The following is a 12,309-nucleotide window of genomic DNA, read 5'->3' on the forward strand; positions in this document are numbered from 1 at the left end:
AGAGTTTCCAGTTTCTTTTGTTTGAGCAGATGAAGAGCAGGGGAGGCTCATTCCCAGGAGACGGTGGTGTTAGTGGTGACATCATGAGTTAGGAAGGTCATGACTGACTCCCTTTGTTTATAATCCTGATTTCTGTTTAAGTTCGTTTCAGACTCTATTAACTCCCATTGTTCTAGTCTTTGTCTTTATTACTACCAAGTAGTACAGCTTAGCTGTTGCAAATTCTGCCTATAATTATTTTTAGTTAGTGAGTTACAATTAAGGCTTTCTAAAGCTTTTCCACATTAATACCCGGTTGCGAGTAGATTTAGAATTCTGAGAAAACCTCAGTAGTTTGATCTGAAACTTTCCATTTGAAGTATCAGCCTGTGGTTGAAAGATGCTGGTTCTCACGCATCCTTTAAAGTTTATCAGCAGGGCAAATATATAAGAAAATTTGAGCTGTTTGTGACGGTGACACTGACTAACCAAGAGTGCATGTTTTTGTCATTTCTGTGGAAACTAACTCTTCCTACTTAGCCAAAATGCAAGGCTGCCCTCTCAGCTCCTTCCCTGAGCGCTCCTCGTGTCATGAAGCTGATTTTTTGTGGAAAGAAAATACTTGATTAAGAACAGAATTGAAACATACAGAGCTAAAGCTGAATTAAGCAGCATGGACTGACTTGCTTAGCAAGGAGCTGTCATATAAGACAATAATTTCCAAAAGTTAAGATTGTTAGTGTGAGCACTTCTGTTCCATTTCAGTGCAAAGTCAGCAAAGTTGATTAAATCCCCTTTTTTTTTTTTTTTTTTTTCTTACCAAGCTGGGGCAGGAGCAAACACATGACTTAAACACCTCCTGTGCCGAGCTGGCCTTCAGCGTAGACAGCAACAGGCTGAACCAGTTTGCTCATTGCTTTGTCTCCTGACAGGCGAAGCTGCAAGCAGTTGATTTTTGCCCTGACCTGGTTGCAAAGTAGTAAAGTTTGGTTAATGTGTCTCAACTTTTTGCTCTAACGAGATATACAAGGATTTGTCAGTGTCTTAAACGTTAAAAGTGAAGTTCATGCTTATGTTTACCATTTTGACATTTCCTGCTTTTCAAAGACTAACCATCTACTGTAAACCTTTAAAGTAAGTGAACTACAGGAAAGTACTGTAAATTATTCTTAATAGCAAAAAATACAACCTGTGGGATAAGTGTTGCATTACCACTGTAAGACACATAGAGTTTTACCTTGCCATTTCCTACCTGGTGAGTAAACAATTAGGAGAGAATGTACATAACCAGAAAGGAAAAGGGCAATGGCAGTCACAGGCTGGTTTTGAAACACAAAGGATTTCGATGCATGATGTAGAGAAGATAAGTGTAAAAGACCAGAACAATGTTGCAGAAGTGAAAGTGAGATGATAAAAGGTTCAGGTTAAAAAAAAGAGCTACTCTTGTGAAGGCAAATATGGGCTTAAGCACAGAATATGGACGCAGCTCATAGAAGTTAAAAATGCAGAAGATGAGGCATGTGTTACTGCATTGCTTGGGGATCAGTGCAAGCTGGTCCTTATCCAGTATTACTAAATTTAATGAACATATATTGCATATCTTAAGCAATGGGACCCCTCCCTGGTCTTATGGAGACAGTCATTTGGACAAAGAGAACACAGAAAGCGAAGGGGAAATAATGTCAAAACAACCTCTGTAAAAATCCGAAACAAACAAGCTGTAAAAAAACCCACACAAACAGAACCCTACCAACCCCTGCCCCTTCAAATTCCCATTGTTTCATTCCTGCTGGGGGTGATGCTTTTAGAGCTGGGCCAACAAGTCCCATTATTTGGGGTTCACTGAGTGGTCGCTAGTGGGCTGACTTGAGTGAGTAGCAAGAGAGTGGTTACATGACCTCATTTCCTTAAGAAATTAGGCTCAAAAGACACAATGTTGGAGAAACCCATCTTTACACTGAGGGATTTGAGAATTGTTCTCCCACAGTCTCAAAACTTCAGGGAAGAAATATAAGAATTAAATGGAAAACATTATTCTGTGCTGAAAGCTTCACCATATACCAGCGGAGTTCCCTGCTTAGGAGACTGGGGTATGTTCTGCCTCTCAAGAGTAAAAGAAAATCTATGAAAGCCCAAAGTTCTTGCTTCTTATCAAGTTGCACTGAAATCAAACTAAAAACATGGTATCATTATTGGCACAGGCTTTTTGTAGAATATCCTTGCAGATCTCTTCAGGCTGTTCCCTATATTATTGCTCTGAACTCTTTTTACATAATTGAATACAAGTATTTTCAGAAATTCAGGTTGCCTAAAAAGATTTATTTGTTCATAAGTATAAGAGACTTCTTTGAGTTTAAATTAAGTCCACAAAGTCTTTATGTGACTTCCATCTGCCTCGCTTTTTCCTAGAACAAGTCAGGTTACAAGTTTGGAGACTTCTATTGTACTTCAGTGAGGTGTCTGTGTCTCTGGATCTTTGCTGTCCTCTCTTGGCACTTATCAGAGTGGATTAAGACTTGTATGAGAGATACTTTTTGGAATTTGGAAGTCAAAATTGTCTTTTCCTGGTTCTTTTCTCAGCACATGATAGTATTGGAATGTGTATTTCAAAACCTTGTGGGGTTTGCCACCAAAGTTACTCAACTGTAGAGACCTGCAAAGAATTATTTAGATCTCTTAGACTCTGAGTGTTGGACATCAGCTTCTCCCGTCTCCAGAGCCAAAGCAGCTCTGAGGGGCAGGAGGAGATGGGTGCAGGTTGGAGCTCTGTGGGTGCAGCCCTTCCTGCAGCGCTGTGTGCAGTGACCAGTGTCTATTCCAGCATCATTGGTCTGTACTTGGGCAAGCAGCTCTGGGTTTAGCTGGCAGTCAAGATTTTCCCAAATACATGTGTAAAACCAAAGTTTGCCATCTCTCTGAGTGTCCTCTCTCCAACTCCCCGAAAGGAGGGCGTAGCCGGGGGGGTTAGTCTCTTCTCCCAAGGAACAGGCAACAAGAGGAAATGGCTTCAAGTTGTTCCGGGGGAGCTTTAGGATGGATATTGGGAAAAAAATTTCTTCACTGAATGTGTTGTCAAGCCTTGGAAGAGGCTGCCCAGGGCAGTGGTGGAGTCAGCATCCCTGGAGGTATTTAAAAGCTGGGCAGATGTGGTGCTGAGGGACATGGGTCAGTGGTGGTTTGGGCGGTGCTGGGTTGATGGTTGGACTCGATCTGAATGGTCCCTTGCAACCTAAATGACAATTCTGTTTTATTCTAAGACCGTTACTGATTCTTTTCTGGTTTTTGTTTTTTGTTTTTTGTTTTGTTTTTTTTTCTCTTTTAAGGCAACCAATATTAAAACTGAATCTGATGCTCCAGAAGCCAGAACTCATAACCTGAGGCGTAGAATGGGATGTGCACCTCCAAAGTGTGAAAATGGTGAGTGGCAAATGGGGAGTGAAAGAAAATGTGAATAAAATTTCTCTTTGAGCAAACTCTTTTTAGGACCAGAGTTAAATTCAGCAGTTGGCACAATTCAAAGTATTTAAAAAAATATATAAATACTTCTGTTAACCTCTTTTTAAATTTGAATTTATTGTACAATTTCTTTTATGGCTTTGAAATCTTTTTGGGTTCTTTATAAGTGGTCGAGTTTTCTTGGCAAAGAAGATATTTTCATTTGACAAATAAAATTTCTACTTATTTTAACTTCAGTGTCTCTTACAGAGCAATTAGAAATAAGATTTGAAGCATGTTTCTATTTTGTATTTTAAATAGCTAGCAGCAGTCCACTAGCTTTAAATAGAGGAACCTCTATTAAGAATGTATTGAATTTCAGACACTTAGGTAATAATTTGAATTTGAAGTCAGGAAATTAAACTCATGACGGCAAAAGGTGGTATGTTGTGAACTTAAGGATAAAGTTCCCATAATATGATTTTTAAATTGCTTCTGTCAATAGTCCTGAGTTTGTTGTTACCCATCCTTGTTTAATGCCATTAAACAGAAGAATAAGCTTGTTGACAAATAATTACTTAATAATTGAAATTAACTAAGCAGTTTGTCGGTCTCCTTTGTTAAGTCAGTTTTTTGTTTTTGTTTTTTTTTTTTTCAATAATTTGTTTAGATTGTGGTCTTACTTAATTTGGGGAATTTTTTTCTTTAAGGAGTGTCTCTGGGTATTAAACTTTTTTCTTGTCCCCTCCCTTTTCCCCCCTCCCCCGGAGTAGAAGGAAAAGCTATAGACAGTTTTTTAATGCTTAACTTTCTGATAGATGAAGACGTTCTTCTCTTTAATGTCTTTGTTAGCTCTTGGACTGCAAGAAATGCTTCAGATTCTCATGTCCAGGTGTAAAGGTCTCTCGCTCACTTGTAGATTTAGCCAAGAGCTTTCCTGCCCCCTTGTCCTCAGCACCGGGGCCCTGGGATTCTCCACACTCTGTTGTATGGGGTTGAGGGGTGGTTTTTTGTTTTTTGTTTATTTGGGGTTTTTTATAATGTCAGGAATGAAGACTTGAGTAGAGACATGCCTGAATTAGGTAGGAGTAAAAGAATGTAGAGGAACTGCTTCTTCATCAGGACCTTTCTACTACATGCTTGTTAAAGAGTAAAGATGCGTTTTCATGGAAATCACAACTCAAAGAAACTGAAGCGTGGAGATCGTTGTAGGAAGCTGTAGTGCTGTTTCATGTCACCGTGTGACCTGCTGCTGTAAAACTGATGAAGCAATTTAACCACATTTGTTAACACCACATGGAAACAAAATAATAATTTAATTTAAATTAATTTAAATGGGACTTAGAATACCCACTTAAAATATGTGGGCTGTGGTAGGTATAGCTAGGTCGTGATGGCATGCTCTAAGGTCCTGGTTTCTCACACGTTTGGTTCTTCTGATAATACCAGCTTCTGTAGGCATTGCAGGTGTTCAGATCCTTTCTTAAGGTAACTGAAACAAGTGTGTGTACAGGATAATCAGGGGCCTGGAGCATCTCTCTTACAAGGAGAGGCTGAGGGACTTGCGTCTTTTTAGTCTGGAGAAGAGAAGACTGAGGGGGGATCTGATCAATGCCTATAAATACTGAAAGGGAGGGTGTCAAGAGGATGGGGCTGGTCTTTTTTCAGTGGTGCCCAGGGACAGGACAAGAGGAAATGGGCACAAACTTGAATATAAAAAGTTTCACCTAAACATGAGGAGGAACTTCTTTCCTGTGAGGGTGGCAGAGCCCTGGAACAGGCTGCCCAGGGAGGTGGTGGAGTCTCCTTCTCTGGAGACATTCAAAACCCACCTGTACATGTTCCTGTGGGACCTGCTCTGGGTGGCCCTGCTTTGGCCGGGGGTTGGACTAGATGATCTCTAGAGGTCCCTTCTAACCCCATAGCATTCTGTGATAAGTAGTTCAACAAATAACTTGGAGTGATGCAGTCTAACAAGTAAGAACAAATACAATAAATAACAAATAATGCTAGGCATGAAAACATTTTGTAATACCTTTATTTTTTTGTTCTGTTTTGCCAGAAAAAGAAATGCACAGCACAGTGAAACTTCCCGAGAAGAGAGAACATGCTGGGGAGCCAGAGAAAGACAAATCTAAAGTTCGATCTAAAAAACCCACTAATGCTGTGAGTACGCCCTGCCCTCCTAATGCTTCTTGCTGATTTGCAGGGGTTTCGAGGTTTCTCCTGGGCATGTAGTGAAATGTCACGTTGTTCGTATCACACCAAGGACTCTCTTATTCCTCATGTAACCCTGTAGTTGAAACAAAGCGGTTTCTGTGCCTGCTGGAATATATGTACTTGTAAAGATTCATGCTGTTACAAAGCTGTAAATAACAGGATAGTTAAGTTTCAGTCTCTGTAACTAAGGTAACTTGTTTTCTGTCTCAAAGGTACAGTCTGAAAATAAGCATTTTGAAAGAAGAGTCCAAATAGAAGTGTTGTTCTATGAACTGATCTCTCTCCCCATTGCTCTTCAGGGGAGCTTCATGCACCCGGCTCTCCAGCAGACCTGCCACTTACTCTACAATTTCAGCACCAACTTGGAAGCTTTGTTGTTCAAAGCCTTCTTGAAAAACCAACCCTATTCTTGGTCTAGCTCTCCACACACCACCACCTCCCCTCCAAAAAATCCCAAACTGAAAGCAATGGTAGTTTTTCTCACTTTTGAGAAGATGATACTAAGATTCTTTCTGTCCAGGCCACTGCTCACGTCCTTCCTAAAACCAAAAATGTTCTTTGTTTAATCCACACCTGTAGTGAGATACCTGAGCATGAAATGTGCAAATACTAGAAGCCTGCGTCCCAAACAAAAAAGGCTCGAGGGGAGGAGCAGGAGACACTGCTATATTTTTTTTAACAATGTATGAAAACAAGGTCTATTTGTCCTCAGAGCTCTAAAGAAGAGCCTTCCAGGCTGTTGCTAATGTAGGTGGGGTGTAGGACAGGCAGCAGACAACCCTTCCCATGTTTGGAGTGTGTTCACCTTCTCCTCGGGGCTTGGTAGCAGACTTCTTGAACAGCCATCCCCTGCCCAAAAGCACACCGCTCTGCTGGGAAGCTGGTGTCTTTCCACATTAAAATGAAGGAACGCTCCCATCAGTCCCCCCCTGTGGCCCCTTTCAGTCCCTAAAGGGTCTCCAGGAAAGCTTGGGGGAGACTCTTGATCAGGGAGTGGAACCATAGGATGAGGGGGAACAGTTTTAAACTGAAAGAGGGGTGATTTATATGAGATTTCAGGAAGAACAACTTTGCTGTGAGGGTGGTGAGAGCCCAGGGTGCCCAGAGAAGCTGTGGCTGCCCCATCCCTGGAGGGGTTCAAGGGCAGGTTGGAGGGGGCTTGGAGCAACCTGGTGTGGTGGGAGGTGTCCCTGCCCAGGGCAGGGGGTGGCACTGGGGGGGGCTTTAAGGTCTCTCCCAACCCAAACGTTGTATGATCAATAGGAACCCCTTTGTCTCTTCTGAGACTCCAGATAGTCGGAGGAGGATGAAACATCCATGCACAGAGGCTGCTTGTGACAGCAGTGAGAAAAGGGATTTGTGAGCCACTAGTGGGTGTTACATTAAGCCTGCTGAGCCCATGGTGCTGCTCCCCTGAACTGTGCTGCCCATTCAGTCAAGTCTTCTGTCATTGGAAAAAAAAATACATGGAAGGGCTCACAACTCTTGTTGTCCTTCCTTAAGTTAGAGGGGGGTTATTTAAACCTTTACATCAACATTTTGTGTTTGCCTGTCAGATTTCCATGTCAGAGATAAAGTAAAAAAAAAGCTTTGTCTGATGTCGCAGATGACTGAGTTACAGAGTGCGTAACTGAAGTGCTCAGATTCCCACTCTGGTCATTTTTCGTTACAGGTGGATTTGTACGTGTGTCTCCTGTGTGGCAGTGGTAACGATGAGGACCGTCTCCTGTTGTGTGATGGCTGTGATGACAGTTACCATACTTTCTGTTTAATTCCACCCCTTCATGATGTTCCCAAAGGGGACTGGAGATGTCCCCAGTGTTTGGCTCAGGTAATATGACAAACCACACAAACTTGATCCTAGGAATTGATAGTAGAATTTGTTACCACTTAAGGTTGTGCAAACAAGGTGATAGAGGGTAAAGCTGAAATGAAGACTGAGAGTGCTTCAAATTGTAAAGCTGTCACTTAATATTTTGGAGCCAAGAATTGATGTGCCTTTAAAGAATGCACTGATTTCAATTGGCACCTTTCCGCTGTATTTAAAATTGGAGTCTCACTGGGTGCTTCACTGTGGAGGTCTATGCACTTTTTTTTTTTTTTTTTTTTTTTTTCTTTTTTTGAAAAAAAAAAAAAAAAAAAAAAAAAAAAAAGGGTGCTTCTCTGTGGGGGTTTTTTCCCTTTTTTTTTTTTTTTTTTGCTTCATTCTACTAGAGGAAGGAGAAATTAGGCATATTACTTCATTAATGTTTATGCAGATTTATAAGTAAATATTGTGATTTGGTGAATTAAGCAAAGTAGTTTCTTCTTCTGACTGTGCAGCTTGGGGCAGTCATTTAATTTTGGTCAGGTGTCCTGCCTTCTTAACCATCAGATGCTGTAGTAGTAGCCTATTTGTGTAAAATCTGAGCACAGATTGTCTTATTGATACATTGTAGAAATAATTATCTTTTCAATTACAGGAGTGTAATAAGCCTCAAGAAGCATTTGGTTTTGAACAAGCAGCAAGAGACTATACACTTCGCACGTTTGGAGAAATGGCAGATGCATTCAAGTCAGACTATTTTAACATGCCAGTACATGTATGTTCGTGTGTTCATCCTGATGCCATAATGTTGACTTCATTTTTTGTGCTTAGTCAAAATGTATAACTTTTGAGGGAGAGGGGGGAATTCTGCTTTTAAATGGTATGAAATCCCAAATCAGAAATTCTCGTTTACATCAGCGAATGCTTGTTCTTGCTGGTGTCGTGGTTTCTTGACCCACTGGCTTCTTGGGTTTTGGTTTTTGTCACTTTTGAAGAAGTGTCTGTAAAGAAGAGAGAGCTCTTAACTGTCACCCTTTCTTCAGAGAACAAAGCAGCAGCATGTCCTGAGTGGAACCACATTTCTACTGCATTTTTTTTTGAAAGGGGAAATGCTTTAAGCTAATGGAACTTCCTCCCTGAGGTAGCTTTTATGCACATGCTTTTATATACCGATTCCTCAGTATATTCTTCTTGTTTTTCTTCTGACTTAGATGGTCCCCACTGAGCTGGTTGAAAAAGAATTCTGGAGACTTGTTAGTACCATTGAAGAGGATGTGACAGTAGAATATGGGGCTGATATAGCTTCAAAGGAATTTGGCAGTGGCTTCCCAGTCAGAGGTGGGAAATTTAAAGTTAGACCAGAAGAAGAGGTAGGTCTTTATTAGTTCACTGTGTATGTTTGTATTGTAGTTCTTCATTAAATAAGTCTTTTTGGTTCAAAGCACAGTAATGGAATTGGGTTGCAATGTGTTTGGTGGATCTGGCACAGTACTTGAAGAGGAAAATTATATCGGAGTTTTGAATAAATTAATTTGCTGTGATCAGACACAGGTTAAAAGCCACAGGTTTGTCCTAGAAGTTAATAAATAATTTTCAAAGTGAAAAAAAAAAAGGTCACGTTTTAACAAAGCAGGTCAGATAAGGTTTGTGAAAGGAGTGAGGACAGTGGTGGTTTTGTTCTTTAATTCATTGACCTGTTTCTTAAGTTTTCAGTTTGGAAAGATGCTTTTCTTCTGTTGCTCTTTTGGCAGTTTTACCTTCTTGGTTTTTTACTTCATGTTGTATAAACCTGGGACTGTTCTGTTCAATTTTCAGGAGTACCTTGATAGTGGCTGGAATTTAAACAACATGCCTGTGATGGAGCAGTCTGTTCTTGCTCACATCACTGCAGACATATGTGGGATGAAACTACCCTGGCTATACGTAGGAATGTGCTTTTCTTCATTTTGTTGGCATATAGAAGACCACTGGAGCTATTCTATTAACTATCTGCATTGGTGAGTTTGAGGGAGAAACAGCCTGAGAAGCAATCTCCTTTTCATTCCCCCTTTCCCTTTTTAATTAGTGGCCTAAAAACAGATTCATAGAGTTCAGGCCAGAGTAACTCCTGCAATCCTGTAGCAGCAGGGTTAATTTGACACAGTGCGATTCCTGCATTGATTTGCTTTTGGACAAAAGGTCATATTTTGGAAAGAGACATCCATTCCCAGTTTAAAAAAAAAAAAAAAATCCATGAGAGATGCAGCAAGTGCTCCATCAAGTGTTTTATTATGCTCAATGTAAAACTAAAAACCATGCAAGTTTTTTTGAAAAAATCATCTCACTTCAACTAACAATCTTAGGATCCTGCATATTTTTTTGTCTGTCAGATAGATCATTCTATCATAAATCCTCTCATTATGCGAATACTTGTCAACTGTAATCAGGACAGATCTTTGCCATCCCTTTGATATTCTAAACAGATTGAACTTCTTAAACTTCTCACCTTATGGCAGCTTCTCTAGAGTTTGAATTACTCTTGTCACTCTTCCTGAAACCTGTCAAGCTCTTTCCCTTTCCTTGTTCGTGTAAATATTCCAGCAAAATGGTGAAATTGCATCCCAGCTACTATTCAGTAGGTCGTCTATTTCATCGGTTATTCAGTTGCTGCTCCTTGGAATAGCTGCTGCTGAAGCACAGTCCAAGTAGTCAATAGCTTAATTTGGTTGCTTTCTTAATATTTGACATTATTAAAACAAATGTTTAAGACTAAGTGAATGTTTGGTCAGTATTACATTGTAAACATTACCATCTTTGTCATTTGTTGCTTTTTTTGTGTGTCTGGGTCTTCAGTCATGCTGAAAACTGGGAAGGAGAAGCGTCTTTTTGTTTGCAATAGAAGCTCCAGCTCCTCTAGGATAGCTTCCCTCACTATTGCTAGAATGGCATTATATCCTCCATAACTTGTCCTAAATTGCATTAGTGTTTGCAGTCAATGCCAGGAAGTTGCGTGAGTGCATATGTGTATATGTGCACACACATGTACATACATTCACAGACCCATGTGAAAGTTGCACTACCTGCTTTTAATTTAGTTCTCCTCCAGCATGAAAGTCCTTAAAATCTTGTCTTTTCATTTGCAGATATTCTTCTGTATTTCCATTCCCTTGGGTTTAAGTCTGGGTTTTTTAGCCTGTTTGAGAGCAGTATGTATTTGAGGTTAACACTGTCCTTGGCCAGACGAGTCAATCTTAATGACCTGCCACTGAAGAGACAATGCTCCAAACTCTGAAGTGACTTCAGAAGGCAGGACTTGTTCTTGGGAATACTAGGGGTGGCATGTCCCTCTTCAGTGTTCCCTTGTTCCCTGTAGGAGGTTGTATCCTGGATTTTGAGTATTTAGTCTCAAGGGATCAGATCAAGACTTTTCCTAGCATTGAAGGCAGTAGTTCTCCTGCATGACCCTAAATCCTATGTTAGTTCTTGAAATGCTAAAAGGAAAAAAAAGCAAATCTTTGCTTCTAAAGATGCTTGCAAATAAGTAAGATGTCAGTCCTGGTCAGAGGAAGGATTGCCATCGTTGATGCCGGTATTTCTAAAGGCAGGAACATGGAGCTGTCACGCAGCAGTGCAGAAAGAACTGTCACCTTCATCCATTCTGCAGCTTGCTGCCTTCAGAAGGCTGACACCTTAAGAGATCCAGTAGAATTTTAGCTTTCTCTCTGATCTCTTCTCCTCAAGTCCAGAGACCCCTGGTACTAGTATTCCCATCCAAGTTTAGCGTAGTTCATAACTGCTGTCATCTGTTCCTTGGTGCTGACATGTGTCAAGGAGCAGAATTCTTGACTTACCCAGTATTGGGTCAGGATGCGGGACAGTTTTTAGTTGTCTCTGTGGCGGGTCTTCTTGAATTCATAGATTTGTTCCAAGATGATGACAAGATCCAAGGCTGCATAGTCATTTAGTGCTGCATAGTGACTACTCGTGCTTCTCCTTGTGATACCAGTGTAACTGCCCTTCCACAGTCCCTCCCACTACCTGTCCTCTTCAGTATGGCAGAGGCTGTTTGGGTGCAGGAATGAGCTCCAGGTATGAGGGATGTTCTTCTGGATTCATGCTCCACTCTTTTCTTCTGGAATCCTCTTAACTGCTTCATGATTTATGGAAAAAAAAGAACGCTTTTGGGTCAGCTTTAGTCTGCCAGCTCCTCAGGAGTCTTGGGAGAAGGTGATTTGTCTGTTATCTTCTTCTCTAAATACCTTTGTTGTTTATAAGGGGTTGGAACACATGTTCATCTTGGTGCTGCAGTGAGCCAGCGTCAGTGTTAACCCCAAACATTATCTGCTGGAACACATCTGCATAACCTTAATTTTCTCAACTGGCTTGCATTCAGTTTAGCTGTTACTAAAAATTCTTTGTTCCTACTCTAGATAAGGACTTTTTTTTTTTCTTGATGTCTTTTGCATAATTTGGAAGTTTAATTCCTACTTATTATATGTTGCTTTTATGGCAGTTGTGCACAAGACAAAGAATTGATCCAAGAGGGAGTTTGTGTTCATGGTAAAAGACAAACAGCTTAATCAGCAGAACTTCACTGAGGACTTCTTCAGTCTTTTTTTTTTTTTTTTTTTCCCCAGTTTTTTTTAATTTTTGTGCCAACTTTGGTCTGAATGTCCCCCAGCTCTTGGCGGGGATTGCATCTCAGGTTTGGACCTAGATGGAAAGAAAAAAGGCATGGCTAACATTAGATAAGCCCCTTACAATGTAAGAATAATAAAGTCATCTTTCCAAGGAAAAGTAAGATTGTAATTCTTTTCTGTGAAAAGCACTGTCTCTTACAAATATACTACAGGGTTGTGGCAAAAAAAAAAAAAAAAAAAAAAACCTTG

The 12,309-nt window shown here is 40.5% G+C and overlaps 1 protein-coding gene across 1 annotated transcript in view; it reads left to right on the forward strand.

The window, feature by feature from the left end:
- Positions 1-12,309, forward strand: part of KDM5B (lysine (K)-specific demethylase 5B) — a 58,190-nt gene that overhangs the window by 23,003 nt on the left and 22,878 nt on the right. Inside the window, exons 6-11 of the mRNA XM_014946337.1 lie at positions 3,303-3,396; positions 5,477-5,580; positions 7,307-7,465; positions 8,097-8,216; positions 8,653-8,811; positions 9,257-9,438. Of these exons, the coding sequence (XP_014801823.1) occupies positions 3,303-3,396; positions 5,477-5,580; positions 7,307-7,465; positions 8,097-8,216; positions 8,653-8,811; positions 9,257-9,438 (818 nt within the window). The remainder of the gene's footprint in view (positions 1-3,302; positions 3,397-5,476; positions 5,581-7,306; positions 7,466-8,096; positions 8,217-8,652; positions 8,812-9,256; positions 9,439-12,309) is intronic.

Source organism: Calidris pugnax, unplaced genomic scaffold, assembly GCF_001431845.1.
Source record: "Calidris pugnax isolate Ruff unplaced genomic scaffold, ASM143184v1 scaffold116, whole genome shotgun sequence".
NCBI classification, from domain to species: Eukaryota; Metazoa; Chordata; class Aves; order Charadriiformes; family Scolopacidae; genus Calidris; species Calidris pugnax.